The 18,760-nt window shown below is 36.4% G+C and overlaps 1 protein-coding gene across 5 annotated transcripts in view; it reads left to right on the top strand.

Annotated features, from left to right (window-relative positions):
* Positions 1 to 13,430, top strand: part of TNFAIP8 (TNF alpha induced protein 8) — a 33,293-nt gene extending 19,863 nt beyond the window's left edge. For 3 of the 5 annotated variants that reach the window (XM_027881441.1, XM_027881432.1, XM_027881424.1), the window contains one exon: positions 11,562 to 13,430. In XM_027881441.1, coding sequence (XP_027737242.1) covers positions 11,562 to 12,127 — 566 coding nt within the window. In that variant the 3' untranslated portion in view covers positions 12,128 to 13,430. Of the gene's footprint in view, positions 1 to 4,877; positions 4,897 to 8,486; positions 8,902 to 11,561 lie in introns of those variants that run through there. The other 2 variants (XM_027881456.1, XM_027881449.1) reach the window with 2 other exon arrangements.
* Positions 13,431 to 18,760: the final 5,330 nt, after the last annotated feature.

Genomic DNA, 18,760 nt, shown 5'->3' with positions numbered 1-18,760 from the left:
TTTTTTTTTTTTTTTTTTTTTTTTTTTTTTTTTTTTTTTTTTTTTTTTTTTTTTTTTTTTTTTTTTTTTTTTTTTTTTTTTTTTTTTTTTTTTTTTTTTTTTTTTTTTTTTTTTTTTTTTTTTTTTTTTTTTGGTACGGTAGGAACTCTGGAAGTTACAGATTTTCATGTTTTCTTGGTTTTATTTGCCAAGTTTATGTTTTACAAGTTCCTTTTGTTTTTTAATGGTCAATGTACACCTTTTGTTTTATGGATGCATCTCTATCCTAACTACAGAACAGGACACATGTTGGTATTAGTGATATGAAGGCAACTGTCAAAAACTTGGTTCTTTTAACCCTAAAGCCAGCAAAAGCACAAGCCTCAAGCCTGGTATCACCTGGGCACAATCTGATTTTGCGAGGAGGAGAGGAACTGAGACACCTGTTCCTTGAGATGTTCATTCTATATTCATAACTCCATGATGTTTTCTCATTAATTTTGTTCTTATTTCTAAGATTGTTCTTAATTCTAAGATTCCCTGCCTGGGTTGGGATATGATTTGATTGTTTCATCAGCTGATTCTCTAGCACAAGTCTGGTTAGTGGTTCATTTCTAGTGCTCAACTGGCTAACTGGGAGAAGCAGAGAGCTTGCATCTCTGCATGGCGTGTTGGATTCAGTCTGGGGAATTTGGGATCCAAGATTTTCCCCACAGAACTTTTTCAGCAGAAGCAATATAGAGGATTGGATACACATTGTATAAATGAACTTATTTTTCCCTGCCTTTTGCAGAATTCAGTATTGATATTTATAACTACACAGATTAGTAATGAAAGATCAAAGACTATGTTTGCAGAGCAATATGGAAAACCTACATTTTAGTTTTGGCATATAATATATAAGCGTTGGGGTGTCTGCAGAGAGTCCTTTTCCTGCTGGCAATTTACAGCAATGAGAATAAATTTCAGTAAAGTGGGAATAAACATTTCTTGCATTTAAGTGCATTTATCCTTGAAAGGTTTGTAACCTCAAATTCCAGGGACATATTTTGAGATGCTTTTATATATCTGTGAAGGTCAGCACTTGCAAGTTTCTCCGAGGAATTGCTAGCTGACCTGTGATTTCAGTGGCTCTCTAGGAATGTGATACCCTCAAATCTCTGTCTCAAGATGTTTACAATTAATAAATTAGAATTAATAAAGCACTGAATTAGTACATGCATAGACAAGCTTCCACTTAATTAAGTGCACTATGGTGTGTATGAAACTTTGACCTTGAAAAATGCAGAAATTCCATTTTAAAACTTTTATGAGATCTGGTTTTGCTTTTGCTATGTCTGCTTTATCAAACTATTCTGCAAAGATAATTTTACTGATAGAAGGAAGAAAATTTTGGTTTAATATTTAGAGAAGTAAGCAGATTACATTGGTGAGTATTTCAGCTACTGATTCCAAGGGCTGTTTTTTACTACTTGCAAATGAGATAATGAATGAATGTTTCTGTTCACTTAAAAACATTTGTATTAAAAACATTCACTGAGAAACAGTGATGTAGATTTTTCTTCTGATTCAGTTGAAACAGTGAATCATAAATTTGAGCATCTGTGAACAGAAATAGTGGATACTTCAGGAAAAATAAAGTTTTACTCTGGTATCTTGTGATGTCTTCGTCAAGCTCAGAGCTTTGTCCTCAGTGGTGAAAAGGAGATTTAAATTCTGTGATGCAAGACACTGGTGTCCTAGTCATATGTTTGAACTCACCTTTCTTTGCAACAAGAAGTTTGTCTCAAAATCAATTGAAGGAAATGCAACTTCTAGTCAGATGTTGATCCGTTTATTGTGGCTTGTTGTATAATGCAGTTTGGGAGGAGAGGATATGGTGAGAAAAAGAGAAACTGTTGACATTTTTATTTTGGTGCAAAAATATAATCTGATTCAGAATTTACATTGACGGTGTTCCTATTTACTACTTGATGGCTTTCCTTCTCAAGGTTCAAGTTTGGATTCCCTTCGTCTTACTATTTGGGTAATAACCTTGAAAATCTCAAGGTACAACAACCTTTCCTGGTGGCGTATATCCCCTCATAGCTGATGAGTGCTGCCTGTTGCCTAGTTAAAAATGCCATTTGATGCCAGTGCAAAGTAAGGAAGCTAGAAGTTTAAATTCTACAGTGGTCAACAGCTGTAAAAACCAGTACAGTCAGTTTCATACTCTTTGCCCCAACAAGTGAATTACGATAGATTCAGATTTTACAGAATCACAGGACAGTTGAGGCTGAAAGGGACCTCTGGAAGCTGTCCAGTTTTAGTCAGTAAATATATTTGCAACATTTAAAAATAAACAGGATTGCTAGTACTTTATTGGATAACAAAGTTCTGTACCCAAATAATATTGCTTCCTGATGTAAAAGAAAATGACAGTGTTGCACACATGATGTTTAACCAGAAGATTAAATTTTACAGAAGAATAAGTTGCTAACAGTATTGAAGACCTAATTTTTCTCTTATGTTTCATATTCCACCAGAACTTAATGACATTAGTGAAAGCAAAACCAAACTTTTGAGATGGTGGGGAGGTGGACTGGTGTTTTGACAATCTTAGTTTATGTTTATGAGTTTTGGTGTTGTTAAGTCAAAGATTTTAAAGATGCTTTGGTGTTTGGGTTTTTTTCAGTAAGTGTTATGTATATAAGTACTTTGCATACATTTTCAGCTGATTTGAGCATTGATTTTAAGTTGGAGGTACCAGGAAAAGAGCAATCCAAGCGGAAACAAGGAGGAGTCAAAGCAAAACCTTCAAAAGGTAAACTGTATGTTTGGGTCTTGAGGAGCCTGTTCTGAGCTGACAGCAAGGGAGTAGAGTGAAGAAGAGAAAATACTCCCAATCACTGATTTCATGGCTGGATGTTTGGATGAAGGTCACGGAGTTGCAATATGGATACAGAAGGAACAGTCGGTGGCTACTAAATATAGGGGGAAAGTTAAAACTGAGGGGTGGGTTTATTTTGCTTATTGTGGAAGGGGAAAGCAAGTGAAATGCTTGTTAGCTGTGCAAAGAAAGTGACCACCACAACCACCAAGTGTAGTCCTTCATAATCACAGGTACCATGAATGACTGGTATGGAAGGGTAGACAAAGCATTTATTCTCTGTACAGCCATGCATTAAATGCCAAAAGATTTTTTTCTTCATGCTATAAAACAGGAAAATGGGTAGTGAAGAATTAAAAACAAAAAGAGATGCAGGATTTCACTAGTGTCCCAGGCCTAAAAAACAGCCTGTATCTTGATATCTTAGAAGGCATGTTTTGTTGTGCTTTGTAATCTGCATTTCAGTGTTGATATTGATAATGAATATATAAACCAGAGACACCTGAGAACCGAGAGCCCTGGGAATCACTATCAGTTTTTTATGTAGCTGGCAGTCTTCAATGCCTCAGAAGTTGCTTTAGAAAGGAGAAGACAGAAATCAAATGGGGGTTGGTATGTGTGTGTGTGTGTGCCTTGTTTAGTTTCTCAGGGCAGATAGAAGAGTGATTTTTTATATATATATATGTATGTATGTATATATATACACACTTAAAGTGAAGTAGCAATCCAGCCTAATTTCAACATTATAATGAATGACAGATACCGAGGGACTCCTGTCCTGTCTGTAGGAAACAGAGTGTGTAGTTTGCAGATCGACATGGAGAACGGAGAACCAAAACTGGGAATACAGGAAAAAATATTAACTACTTTCAAAACCGTTGTAAGATCCCTCACAACTTCTGTGTCATTTGAACTCTCTGAAGACTCTGCTGTGACTTTCTTTACATGGGATTCAAGTATATGCCCTCTGCCAGGTTTTGACAGCTACCTTGTCCTTGGGACTGAGTTCCACCTTCCTCTCAGGCCGGATTGCTATCTTGTGTCGATCTTCCAGTTCCTTGCAATTTTGCAACATATATCTTGATCTTAACTTCCACCCCTGCCCTCATGTCAAATTTGAAATTTCTCCAGTGGATTCCAAGTTTCCCAGGGCTGTGGGCCTCAGAGCTTTTCCTTCTCTATTCAAGCCAGAAACTCTTCTATTATATATAAAGGTCCTGTGCCTACAGCCTAGTTTTTGGGGGCTTTTTGTGAGAAGACATTCTTTTTGTCAGGATGTAGTAAAAAAGGTACCTCCTTTTAAAACCTTAACTTTTGGTAAGACATTCAATTGTAATGGCCAGGTTATTTTATTAGAAGTTTCACTTGGGTCAGGGAGCTCGGCTCCATTGCCTTCCTCCAGTTTGGTATGTGTTTCTAAGGCTAGACAAAATAGAGTACCTGCATTGCATTTGATTGATTGGAAAGAATGACGTAAGATATACTTCATTTCCTGTACAAAGCTTTGTGCAGTATTACTGTTCACTGTACGTGGACACCTGGTAGATACAGAGGAACTTGATACACCCTGAAATGGCCAACAGCTGAAATATACAGGCTGCATATTTAATACCACAGCAGCAGTTGTTACATTCCAACAAGGATAACACATGGTGGCAGAGGAGTGAAATACCAAATTAAGTTCGTGACCCTGTTCCATTTAACTGTCATTTTCTCTGTTTATTATCCAGCATATTCTGAAATACTCTTCTGTGAGAGCAGTCATAAGAAGTTAATCTGATTTTTTTTCTTCTTTTTAAAGCTACACTGTAATTAAAATACATGCAGAGGCTCTAGGAAAAAGGTTTTTAGAAGGCTTTTTTAAATGTCTAAATTGGCTACAGTATATGTATCATGTGATGCACAGGCTGGCTGTGGGAAGCAAAAGCACGTAAAACCAGAATAACTTGTTGGCACTGGCTGCTCCCATGGGACTGCAAAACTCTGCACATACTTTCTTGTTGGAAATAGCATCATTCCTTTCCACTCTACACAGCCTTAACCTTCAGGTACATTTTTTAGCAATTCTTCTCACCTCTTGGTCAAAAAAATATTTAGTTTTCTGTTTTTTTTAGTGTTTTGATTCTGTTTTTGCAGCAAGAATTTTGGTCAAAATAAATGTTTTGCTGTTGGTCAAATTTTGGTCATTTTACTATACCAAGGTTAGAATTAAATAGCAAAACCCAGAAGCAATATCATATGCATTTTGCAAACATACTGACAATTCAGCACTTTATTGAGGAAGAAAAGGTCTTCCAAATGATGTGTTTTGGCTTTTATCTTTTCCATGTTTCTGCAGCTGAATGTACGCTCACTGTCAGTATGAGTACATAGATTAGACATACTGTGTATTTCCAAAAATGCTTTATTAGCCATATTTTTTTTTCCAAAATTCCTTGATTAACTGTTGCTTCGAAGTGACTTGCAGCCTCACAGCTGACTTCCAAATCCAGTAAGACTGCTCAGGCAATATTTGCCATGCATTAGGCTTGGCTTCAGATGGGGTGCTTTTTCTTTTGAAGGTCTTCCATGTGAATGCTAAAATGAGTGCACGTTGCTTGATTAATTAACATTCTCATAGTACGCTCAGTTGGTAACAATTATGGCAAGTGAGAATTTACTACAATTTAGTGTACCTATTAAGAGAACTGTAGGCAAATGGTACTTGTGAAAGAATGCTTTGTATGCATTGAATATTTTAGTTTAAACTGTTTCCCAGTTAAAATTGATATTCATATATAAATCCCCCTTTTTAAAAACAAGGTGCCAAGTAAAATATTTGATCTTCCAAAAGGACCTTGTGTATATGAATCCAAAAGGTAGGAGGTGTATGTGAAAGAAGTAAGTACTGTACAGGGCCTCTGTTTGAGGTTGTTTTTTTTTATTCTCCTTCTGCACTTGGCCATTTGCTCTCTGGATTTTCCGCTGCCTGATGGTGCTTGCCCAGGCTCTCTGGACTGTCTTTCTCTCAATAAATTCTGTGACTGTCCTGGTCTCTTCTCGCTCCTGCCCTCAGCCAGCTGAGAAGCTGCAGTGCCAGTGTCTGAGGTTGAAGAGTGAAAGCTGTCAGTGTGCTTCTGGTCTTGCATGTCTGGTACAAGCTTCAGTTTTCATCACCTTTTGAAAAGCCAACAAGTGAACAAGCCCTTGTGAATGTGGAGACTGGCCAGTGTGCTGAAGTGGCTGTCTGGGAACAGCTGTATTTTTGGAAGGATTCCTACATTTTAACAATTTACCATACCATTCACCCAGGAAACACCAAAAACCTTTTTGAAACTGTGACTTACTCAGATGGTTATTGAGAAGAAACTATATATCATGGTGACAGCTAGAAAAGAAAAATCAGCTTACCTTATTCATATCTGAAGAGTAGTAGAGTCACTCATAGTGAGTGTCCTACCACTCAGGTTTTTTAATCATATTGTCATGTAATAAGTATATTGTGAAAATTGTTACAACCCTGGTAACAGGTTTATGACTGTTTCTGCCTATTCTGCACATCAGGATTGGTTTGTTCACTGATGCTAACTCTTTCAGTTTACCAACACTGGGGCTTTACACAAATTCATATATTTATATGCCCCTGTATTTATTTCTTTAATGTTTCTGGACTTTATCATTCCTGAAAACAAGAGTAAACCTGTAAAGACCCAGAAAGCAGAAGGCACAAGAAAGAGTAAAAATTCAGTAATTTTTTTTTATCCCTTCACATCTAGGCAATCTCATGATTTTGGAGGTGCATGACTCATGGTCACATACACTCAGAGAGCAAAATGCTGTCAATTCCACTTGATTTCAAGTTGCCTCCCTCCAGGGGAATCATGCTCTCTCACTCTGGGAGTCTGAACATCCAATCTGTGTACCATGTGCAGACTTTAAGCTATAGCTCTTACACACAGTGTATAGAGAGGCAAACACATCCACACAGGATGCCTGGCAGGAAATCCATTGCTTCATTTCTCTATTGTGCTAGTCTTTTAAATGCTGCCTGGGGCCCTCAGTGCTGTCCCTTTCCTCCCAGTCCCATGTCAGTGTTCTCTGTGCCTTGCCCAAAACCCGTTGTCATCTCTGGGCCTTGCGCTCACCAGGTGCTGGTGCAGCACGTGGTATTCCAGTCGCTAAAATGAGAACTGAGTCTCACGCAGCAGTGTTGTTATTAATGGCTTCACAGTCACATTTTCTCTTCCTCTGGGACTGTTGTATCAACATAGTGAGTATCAGAAAGCTCAGCTGTTGATTTGACCACAGAATTTAACATGGTTCACTGCCTGCCTCTTTTACTTCTTTATAATGAGAAGTTTAAAAATACTCAGTGACTCAAGTATTCATTGTCAGTTTACATGAGATTGCATACACTCAACTGCAAGTGATGTTGAATGTACTGTAGACTGTTACCTTGTGGAAAAAAAAGGTGTTTTTTTTCCAAATACTACCTTTCTTTCTTTTTTTTAGCCTTTTAATGTAAATATAGCTGAGACATAGGGTATGTTGTAATAGTCATTTGCCACAGCATGGAGGAAGGTGTACCGGCTTCCATAGCTTCTGTGTGAGGGAAAAGTCAGCATCACAGCAGCAAGCGTTAGGCTGCTTGTACTTTTGTAGGAGTCTCCTGAGAGTTTACTAACTACTGCTTTAAATTGTCACTGGAAGTTTATACTTCCACCACAGTTGTAAGGAAAACCTCTGCATGATAAAATATTTGGGGAAAAACACATCCAGAATTCTACATGTCTAATATTTATTCACTTCAATACAAAAATACCATGTTAAACACACACATACTGTGTGCTTGGTTGTTGAAATGAAGAATTTTCATGATCTCTAAGTTCACAGTGTTCACAGGAGGCAACCTCTAGAACATTTCCCCCTCTAAATCATAAATTAGAAGATTTTACAGATGTCTGCATTATCCCTATGATTGGTTCTGTGAATTTCAAAGTAATGGAGGCAGGATTTCCTCTGAGGGCCTTTCCCCTTGGACTTGTTTCCTCTGTGGAGGAGTGGCTTTACTGAACAAAATCATTCATATTTATATAGATTTTACAGAAAATGACATCCCATTGATTGCAAAGGGTTTTTTTTTAATGATACATTTTTAAAAAGTAAAGTGCAAAACTGCACAGGAAATAATAGGAGCTATAAAGGGCAGTTTGGAGGAAAACCAAACTTGAGATTCTTAAAATTAGTGGGAATACCTGCCCAAATTCTGGGTCTACTGCAAGTCACCATAGAAATTACAGTATTTCAGTTTAAAGTGCGAGGATGGAACCTGTCAGTACAAAAGATGTGGTCAGATATTTATACATCCAGGCCAGCTATGGTAATCCCTCTCAAAAAGTGGCTACATACAATAATCTCTAAGAAAAAATGAGGCTGCTTTAAGTAATTGTCTAAATGTGCACTCTTAGGTGCTCGCATCTGAAATTGTAGTCAGAGGTTTGTCAGGGGATGCTTGGCTGCCCTCAGGTTGGGAAGGCATGCAGCTGGTGGCTGCCCCTCCACCAGCACCCAGTGAACCAGGCGTCCCTGATACGTGCAAGTATCTCCATCCACGGATACTTGGTTAATGCTTTAACCTCTTCTTGACATGTCACCTGTCCTCTCAAGTCACAGGACCTTTCTTCTCCCTCCCTTTCTGCAAACTGTTCCAGTTGTCAGTTGGCAGTAACAGCCATCAGTGTTGCACTGCTTGCTCAGCGCTGCAATTTCCTTTCGGCTCTCTCTTCGAGGAAGTGAAACCACTGTGATGTATTTTTACATTTTGAGGTGCCAGAGCAAAATGGAGCGCTGCAAGCAGGAGAGAAAGGTAGCTGAGAAGAGCTGCTGTTATGGCGAGGGAGAAAACCCCATATTCACTCTGTGATAGCTTCTGACAGTGTTTCAAAGCGCATGATAAATTAAAGTGTGCGATGGATTTACTGGAATAAATAAGCCACAGGCAAGTCTTCACCTTGGGTGTTTTGCTTCTCTTTCTGCTGTCGGCATTAACAACTGCAATTACTTTAGATGAACAAGTAAGTAATAATTTTGCTATTATTTAAGGAAGTATGTGTTTTTGTTCTGAAGGAGCTCTACAATGTTACTGCTTAAACTCAGGTTTATTTAAGCTGTGAAATACACTTTAAGTTTTTTTATCATTGGTAATGAGGAAAAATTCTGACTATAAAATACAAACAGTTAGCAAGTTCCTTTTTGGATGGACTGAAATACTGAAGTATGGAATTCACATATTTAGCAATTAAATTAGAACCTGTGTAACAGCACAGGGAGAATGAAGCTGACTCCTGGTGTATTTATGGCAAAGCAGATAGAAAGTAGGCCATGCTAGGTAGTTCCAAAACTTGGACGGATTTTAGAGAAATGCCATTAAGCGTTTAACAGCTTTTGTAAGGGAGCAATTCCTGTTTTGATTATGAAAGGTAACTGTGTTTTGAGCTCCATTTTGCCAAATGTAAAATTATGCAATATAAGGGTTTTTTTTTTGTTGAAAAATTGTAAAACTTTTAGGAAACTGCCTAGTTTTCATTTTCTTGAAAATGATACTTTGCAGGTTATTATATTAGAACCATACCTGAGTGGTTATGTGACTTTCTTGAGGCAGGTTATGTAGACTTAGAACTACAGAATTGTTCAGGTTGAAATTACCATGGAGCATTCCATACGATATAGTCACAATTTTATGAGAATGCGTACAGCATCCCGGGAAAGAATGCTTAAAAATATGGGTATTTTGTATATGTGGGATTTTCTCTGCAAATTTTTGGAAGATACATTGAAACAGTAACTGCTATTAGTGTGAACATCTGTATATTTGTGCAGAAAGTGAGCAATTAATAAGTAAGAAGACTAAGTAATAAAAGTTATTATAAATAAATTGATATTCCTAGTTTGGAAAGGGAAAAAAAGTTTTTAACCTGTAGATCTTTGTACAGCATTGGCTGTTGTGTTCTAGTATTTGACCACCCTTTGAGATACTTGAATTAGTTTTATTTTAATAGTAACAGTTGAAGTTTTACATTTAAAAACACAAAAAGTGAATCAAATATTTTTGGTTCAGAATGACTGCTTAGCATCTTCAGTGTCTTCCTGTATGTCTGTGGTTGAGAAGTGTGTCTGTCTTGTGATCTTGAGTGTTTTGCCCAAGATAGTTAACAAGGGATTCTTTGGTTTTTGAGTGTCCTTGTGTAGCAGAGATTTTAAAAAATGCACTCAAGCATTTCACACTTCAAAACAAAATACTGATATGCACTGAAAGTCTTAAGAAACAGAACCTCTTGAAAGTTTCTGGGATGACAAAAAAGAAGCTGGTTATTAAGTTTCTCAAAGATACTGTTGAGTTAAAAATACAGATTTGTGTTTCATGTCCTGAAGGACAAGTTTTTTCTATTTGCTGAAACCCCTGAGGCACCCTGCGTCTGAACACACCCAGCTGCCCACATACCAACAGTTAAGAGGAAACCTTTTCCAAATTCAGGGACTTACTGTCTGACATCTGCAGAGTTGATGTTTTCATTAAAAGAAAAAAAAAAAAAAGAAAGGAAATATTTCCAGTCCCTATGTTTGCTAAGCAAACCTTCCATATGTATAGTAAATGTAAACAGATGAAGCTTTCCTTCAGCCTGTCTGAGACTCCAGGAAAGCTGCAGCACAACGGCAGCCATCTCCTAGGCTGCTGAAACTGGAAATGTGAACTCACATGTGCTTTAGTGGAGAAGGTGCTGCAAAGGGAGTGTGCTGTAAATAATTGTTGTTGGCAACAGAATAAAGATTAACATTTCACGAGTCCAGTTTGTGAAGGAATGTTTGGGGTCTCTTAGGTATCTGAACAAAATTACAATCTAGTCATTGGGTATATTGGTGCAAGCAAGCATACTTTGGGAGGTGGAAATCTGTTCTAGTATCTACTTCATTGGTCACCAAATGATTTCTTTAAAAGGTTATGCTCTCAAGTATTATGACAATCCCTAGACAGCTAAATTCTGGCTTTTACTGCAGTAAGTATAGGACAAAGAAATGTTAATCTGTACTTGCTTTCCTGAAAACTAACTTCTTCAAATTGCACTCAGAGAATCTCAGGATTGTTTGCTGACAGAGGATTTTTGTGTTTGTTTTGTATTTCTGTATTTCTTGTCTATATAGATATCTAGATATGTATAAAATATATATATAAAATAATAATAGATGTGTGGATTCTGAATTCACTGATCATGTAAAAGACTAAGCAGGAAAAGGTTTACAACAGTAGATTCACTGAATTACTATCTCTAGTTGAGTAGTACCAGTTAATTGTCATGACATTTGGGGTATTCACAGTTTCAGATTTCATTATGAATGTGAGAATCAGATCAGACTTAATGACTCATCTGATTAAATAGGGTAGGTTTATTGCCTCCATTTGAAATTCCATCAATCCATGTATAGAGTGATCTTTTAAACCATTTCTGAGCAAGTTCATTTGGTATTTTCTCAAAAATAAAAGTCTAAAAGAATGTAAGCCTAAGAAGAGCAGAGTTTTAGGGATTTAAAAGATTGACTTTTCTGCAAGTAAATTGCATTATTTTTGTGGCAGTTAGTAAGTTTAACATGAATGGCTAAACATGGAAATATTCCTTAACTTGCTGACCAGAGAATGTCCATTTGGAAGTACTGACTGCATACTTTTGTTTTCCCCTAGTGGCCACGGATGTCTTCAACTCCAAAAGTCTGGCCATTCAGGCCCAGAAGAAGATCCTTGGAAAAATGGTGTCCAAATCAATAGCAACTACTTTGATCGATGACACAAGCAGTGATGTTTTAGATGAGCTTTACAGAGTAACAAAGGAATATACACAAAATAAAAAGGAAGCAGAGAAGATCATCAAAAACCTCATTAAAATAGTCCTCAAATTGGCAATTCTCTACAGGAACAACCAATTTAATCAGGATGAAATAGCGTTGATGGAGAAATTCAAGAAGAAGGTTCATCAGCTGGCTAAGACCGTGGTCAGTTTCCATCAGGTGGATTATACCTTTGACAGGAACTTTTTGTCCAAACTGTTAAATGATTGCAGAGAGCTACTTCATGAAATCATTCAGCGTCACCTAACTGCAAAATCACACGGACGTGTCAACAACGTGTTTGATCACTTCTCTGATTGTGAATTTTTGGCTGCCTTGTACAATCCCTTTGGACCTTATAAACTACATTTGCAGAAGCTTTGTGATGGGGTCAACAAAATGCTAGATGAGGGGAACATATAAGTACTTGTATTAGAGGTGACTGCCCATGAATTATTTGTAGATTGAACACTGTTGATTTATGAAGGAATAAGAGAGCATGTAAAGAGGGTTTTTTTACATTATGACAAGTAATTCCAAATATCTTTATTAATTGATTTCTTATTACGAGCTATCTGTTGCTATTCACAGTCCATCAAGAAGAAAGACTGTACAGGACTATTTTTACTGTGTTTTGCCTATGGAAACAGCTTGATAAAGACAAACAGAATGATCCAAGTAGAGTAAGAGTCTTGCAAGATAGATACACAAACCAAAACAATATGCTGTCAGACAATCGGCATCTTTCATAGATTTAAGAATTAATTCTAAACTATCAGAGCCCAGTAATGTTGGTAACAGACTATCATGGTGTTGGTACACTCTGTAATTTTTTTCACTTGTAAAATAAATGTATTTGATGTTTATTCTTCTATGCTCTCTGCACACATCACAGCTTCCTAGTGTTGCCGTTATGAAGCGCTGAGTTTTAAATAATATCAGTGATGCTGTTCACATAGAGTCCTAACAGCAGGCTTGTGCATCTCCAGCTCAGAGGTGAAAAGTTCCTGTCTGCAAAGAAGGATCTGCCAAGTATAGATCCTTATAGACCCGCACAGATGCTTGCTTACTTTGATTATATGGGGATTATTTGAGGAATAAGCTACAGTAAAATAGCCGAACTGGGGAAGAGTATTCCCTAGAAACCACCTGCATTACCTAATTTTAACTCTGCCTATGATAAGGTAATACAGAGTGACTTCTCTGCAATTCCTTGAGATATTTAGAATTCTGCGAGTAGAATCATAGAATCAATCATTTTGGGTTGGAAGGGTCACAATTCTTTTTGAAAAGGCTAGTCTGATGTGTATGATGATGTGAATTCACTAAGATTGATCATCCGAAAATAAATTCCAAGCCAATCTGCTTTCTGTACAATGTAACTAGAAACAGAAGTTAGTTTTATCGTTGTGTTATATACTATTTAACTAATGGAAAAATGGAATTTTGAATAATTTTTTTTCTTCTTTTCTCAATTCCTACCTTTTATCATTGTTCTTCTCCTTCATCTTCTCTCTGCCTTGACATTGGGGATAAAAAAATGTGACTTTCTAGACACTGTAATGTACTTTAGAGCATGAAGTTAATACATTTCAAACAGCTGAAGACTTTTTGTTAGGAAGCATATAAAGAATTTGCTGTTTATTTAATTGCCAGTGTTTTTGCTGTTTGCTGTGTCCTTTTGTTTTAATGAGTAAACCAAAGAATATTTGCACTCTGAACTTTTCTTGCCTTTTTTTTCCCTTGTTTCATTTTAAATTATAAATTTAAAATTAATTTATAAATTATAAAGAACAAACTTTGCCTATGCCATAAACAGAAACATCACAGCCTCTGACATATGGTTTTAGCATTACTTGTGATTTTTAAGAGAGAAAGTTAAGATTTATTTGTGTTTGTTTTGTCATTAGGTTCTGAATATTCCTAGAAATGTGACAGAGAAGTGTGTTCAAAATGTGAACTCATTTTATGGAATCCACTAGCATCCAGCAGAGAGAGAAGATTTATGTACTACTAGGCTGGAACAACAGGACAGTACACCAGAATTTGCCAAGAAATAGATTATTAGGTTGATATCTGAAGGAATATCATGCAAGATCCCTTCCACTGTTTTACTTAAACAGTAAATATGTTATACTGGTGTGTATCAGAAGTCATGTATAGGGATGCAACATCATGAGGAAAATTGTACAAATTGTAGAGTTTAGTTTCTGATCTGTTTATTTTATTTTCCCACCTAGAAAGAGAAAGCTGTTTGTTTTCTTTACCAGTTTTTCTCTCAGGGGTGAGAACAAAAAGGAACATGAGCTCTGTAAATTGAAACAGTTTTCCTTACAAATCCTATTTCTAAATCATGTTCTGATTCTCCGAAAATAACATAATTTATAATGAATTGTAAGAGTTACTGAAAGGAGAGGACAGTACCTTGTTTAGAACCAGGTGTAATATATGCATGTGCTGTGTAAACCACAGAAGATTTTCTTCAGCCATGACCTGGAATATTTTGATTGCTCAAATTTTAATTTTCTCTAGGATAAAAATTGCTGAAATGGTCTTTGTAGATTGTTAATGAACACCTACTTACATGTATATGAGCAGTGTATATTTTCAGTACACAGTACCTTCTTACTTAGCTCATTATCCGGCTATTTATTGTTAGAATAAGTGAAAATTGCTTATGAAGATTTGATTATAAGCATAAAAACTTGACAACTAGGAGAACTTTTATTTAGCTCGCAACTGAGTTACATTCTTCTGAGCTGCTGTAACAATGGTTCTTGTCTGGCATTCATTTTGAATTACAAAGTGACTTCTCTAATGATGAAAGAAATCAATTGTGTTGGGTTTCCAGCATTTACTGTTGTTAATAGAAGGACCTAGCACTCAAGCTGTATCCTTTTGCAGTTACTTAATTTCTACAGCAGCGTACATAACTTGTAGCTTTAATTATAAAATTTAAGAAATAAGTTGATAGCACTTTTCCCTGTAGCAAGGTATTGACCCTCCTACAGAAACTTGACATTGTCAGAATTTTAAAAAGGGTTAGAATGGTACTTTTTAATTACAGGTAGCATAGTGCCATCATTCTGTGCTGCGAAATTGATACAATACTGTGCTTTAATAGGGTAATAATGTGTTAAAATCCAGTTGTCATAGATTCATTTTACAATAAGCTTTTAAATCTCAGTACCTTAGGTGTTTCATATTTGTAATGTCCTTTCAATGCTTAGTTAATATGTCATGTCTAATGCCATTAAAATACATGCTGGTGAAGTTCTGGGAATTAAAACTCATTTTATAGCCCTCTAGAGGCACTGAAAAAGTGTTAAGTCAGACCTTGGGTATGTTTTGCAAGACATGAAGAAATGTAATCTCAGCCATACAAGGAAAAGAAGATATAGGGAGGTTATCATAGCCATTTTGTGTGGACCACCTTAGAAGGGATTCAGTAGAGCTTTTGGCCACCCCTTAATTATTTTTGTATGCACAAACAAAAAGACTCAGTTGGGTAAGTTACAAGCCTTATTCTTGTCCTTGAGCTCTCTTGAGATTTATCTCCTGTTTAGAAGGTACAGAGATTATAAGGAATCTGGGTGTACAGTGATACGTGTGGGTTTTTTTTTTTTTTTTTCCTAAAAGGAAAATACCAAACCATGTGTCTTCTAAGAAAAGACTCAACCCCACCCATTAAGCAAATTCCTGTAAAATAAAAGAGTGAGATGGCCAATTACTTTCTCATATCTCTCCCCAAGGAAATAAGGAACTGATTCTGATGGCAGTTGGCCTCAGTCACTTTCCAGCCCGATGTAGCTACAACAGATACAATGTGATTATTTAGAGGTAAACTGGACTTCCGCATGTAACTTTTCAAGGGATCAGACAATGCTTGTTTTTAGGGTCTAGCTGAGAGGAATTCATACCACTTCACAGTCAGAGGAGAGTGTTAAGGATAAATTGTACATTGTATGGGCTTGGATGATTTCTCTGTGATCATTATTGGCTGTCTGGTGACCTGCTACCATGGCTTTTCTTTGTCCTTGCATGCTTTTCCTGCCCTGTTGAGCACCTGAACTACTTACTCTTAAGACAGGTCAACTCCTCAACTCCTTCCCTACTGTTTTTACCATAACATCATAATACATTGTATATGCATCTAAGGAGAAAGTAGATAGGCTATGTTACCCACTTCACTTGATGAAAAAAACAAAACAAAACAAAACAACAAAAAAAACCAGTGGTAAACACCAGTTTCCTGGGGCTTTTTTGCAACATAATTTGATCTCTGAATAATCTACATCTTGATTTAGTTGTTAATATTGTTCTGGCTATAATCTATATCCTCATCAATGTAGTAAGCATTTAGCTATGATTTCTGTACATGTACTTCTGAGCCGCCTTTTTTTTTTTTTTTTTTTTTTTTTTTTTTTTTTTTTTTTTTTTTTTTTTTTTTTTTTTTTTTTTTTTTTTTTTTTTTTTTTTTTTTTTTTTTTTTTTTTTTTTTTTTTTTAAGTGCTTTTAAATGTATTACGGAGGGAATACTTCAGCAAGAACATGAAATAGATTCCTGTTTGCATAACCATTTGCAGAAAAACTTTGTTACAACTGTTTTTTATTGAGATTTGGGCAGGTCAGCCAACATTCATGGTGAAGTGGCAAACATCTGTGCTCTGGATAAAACAACTGTCAAAGGAAATCATATTTGTCCAGAAAAGTTCTGTAGTATCTTATTTTTGTGTTTTTCACATAAATGAAACTTCTTCTGGGAGAGGAAAGTGTCCTACTTATCTCAAAACCAAAATTGCTACTCAAAATGATACTGTGACTATTACTCAGAAAGTTTAAACTAAGTAATGTAGTTATTTCCAGTTTGTTACAAACAAAATGAAACAAAAAACTAAAATAAACCAAACAAACAATCAAAAAACCCCCCCTTGCCTTTGAAAGAAGTTCTGAAAAACTAATCCATTCTAAATTACTAATCTTTTCATACTGAATTTTGCATCCTGCAGTTGAAATTATATCACAGATTTGTAATTCATATCTGTAGCATTAGACAGGTTACCATGGGATTTATTTTCCATCTGTAAAAATAAAGGAGTAATATCTCCATACAAGCTATGTTGAAGAGCTTTCTCACTTACAGTAGTGCTCAGTCCGTATGACAAACCAACATTTCTTAGTGTTTGAACTACAAATTGCTGAAGTGACCTCACTTTTCTTAGTTTTATTATTTAGAGTTTTGTTTTCAATTTGAAATTTGATATTTGATACTTATGAGCAAAACTCTCCTGAATCAATACCCACTTTTTCTTGAAAGCTTGGGCACTGATATATATCTTCTAAGAATCTGTAAATTTCTAGTTGCTAGCAAGCACCAGTTTCTGGACAAATATCCCTTGCAGCATTTTTTTCTATTAGGAAGGAGATTGAAAAGAGGCAGCTTATATATACCTTTGGGATGTACCATAATTACACAGTTCAGGCAGTATAACGATTAAGAATAATGTAATTAAGGAGGTACTTTACCTTACCCAACTTTCCCAAGCAATCAAAACTTATTTGCTATTTGTTGTTCTCCCCTGTGGGAAAGTCTTGGTGTGGTAGGTGGAGGACAAAGGTGGAGCTTCCTACAGTTACTGTGATTTAGATATAAATTACCATCACATGTAAGATGTTCCACTACTCTAAAAATTGTAACACTAGGTTTTACAATCATACTTTCCATTGGCTTAATGACAAATTAATTCCTATTTCAGTTTGTATTAAATACTTGGGTTTAAAGTATGCTTTTATTATGCACTTAAATATGAGCTGAAACAAATTAGAAGCTGCCCTTGTGCATCATATTATGCTTCATTCATTTTTTTTTCCATTAGTTTTCTGTGTGCTGTAAAGAAGCTTCTTATTGGATATAATTCTGAAGGTTTTCATAAATTCAGATTGTACTATGAGAAAATTGTTGGCTTTTCACCCACTTGTTCTCCAGTTCCTGCTGGCACCTTTTCAGAGTGTCAGCCTACTGGTCTTTAAACATGGCAACATAAAGCTTCTAATTGGCAAGACATTTGTGGACCATTTTGAATTACATTTTTCAGAATTCATTTTTTGTGCATAGTTCTGGCCAAGCCACAGCTAATGGCGGGTGAAAAATATTGTTCCAGTTAAATTGTGTGATGGTTTTCTAATGCAGGAAGTATGGTGGTGTAGATGGAATAAATCAGTTCAATAGGGCCCATACATCACCAACCCTCCTCTTCTAGTGTGGGAATACAAATGCACCGGTTATACTCCTTTACAGAATAATGTTGAAAAATTACTTGGCTTTCTTGAGCAGGGTTTAGACGTCTTTTATTTGGGGAATCTGTTTCAGTAGCTGGGCTTGGCTTGGGTTCTGAGAAGAAAGTCCCATGGTTGTTGATAGCCAGCTGTTAATTAAAGGTTTGTGTGACATGAAAGAACAGCCTTTCCCCATTCCCGAAGCACTTAGCTGATGCTTTCAGCCTACTTCACTGACCAGACTTGAGATACTATGGTTTTTTGCTTTGTTTGGGGTTCAGTTTTGTTTTTGTAAGGAGTCATGACCTAGAACTATGTATTATCTGCTAGGCCTGCTAAGAGAATGCAGAAATAAAAGAGTCTGAGACTGTCTGGTTAATTATCCCCAGAGGCTTTGAGCCAGAGGGCGAGTAAGTGCACTGGTCCCAGGACACGACATGAGATCAGCTGTTACTTTCAAGAGAGCTGGTTCTGTATCTCAAGGATCTTGATAATTCAGCAACCGAGAAATTATCTCATCCTTGGAACTAAAGTGAGTCTCTTTACCCAACTAAAAAGCTGTCTCAGTGACAGGCTGCCTAACTTGATTTCAGTGGTATGGACACTCCCAAAAGTACATTTGCTGTGCCATCAAATGAGAAACTATTAAGGAAAAATGGAAAGGAAAGCTCAGCAATTTTCTGGGAGGAAGGACTATGATCAGACAAAGGTCTCATTAAGTTTGCTTTGCTGTCCACACTGTGATAAGGACTACTGCCTACTGTGAGCACAGACACTTGA

Source organism: Empidonax traillii, unplaced genomic scaffold (genome assembly GCF_003031625.1).
Source record: "Empidonax traillii isolate 1590-97213 ecotype Southwest subspecies unplaced genomic scaffold, ASM303162v1 scaffold7:size3022706, whole genome shotgun sequence".
Lineage (NCBI taxonomy): Eukaryota > Metazoa > Chordata > Aves > Passeriformes > Tyrannidae > Empidonax > Empidonax traillii.
The sequence above is the reverse complement of the archived record's forward strand: the minus strand, read 5'-3'. Positions and strand labels throughout refer to the sequence as shown.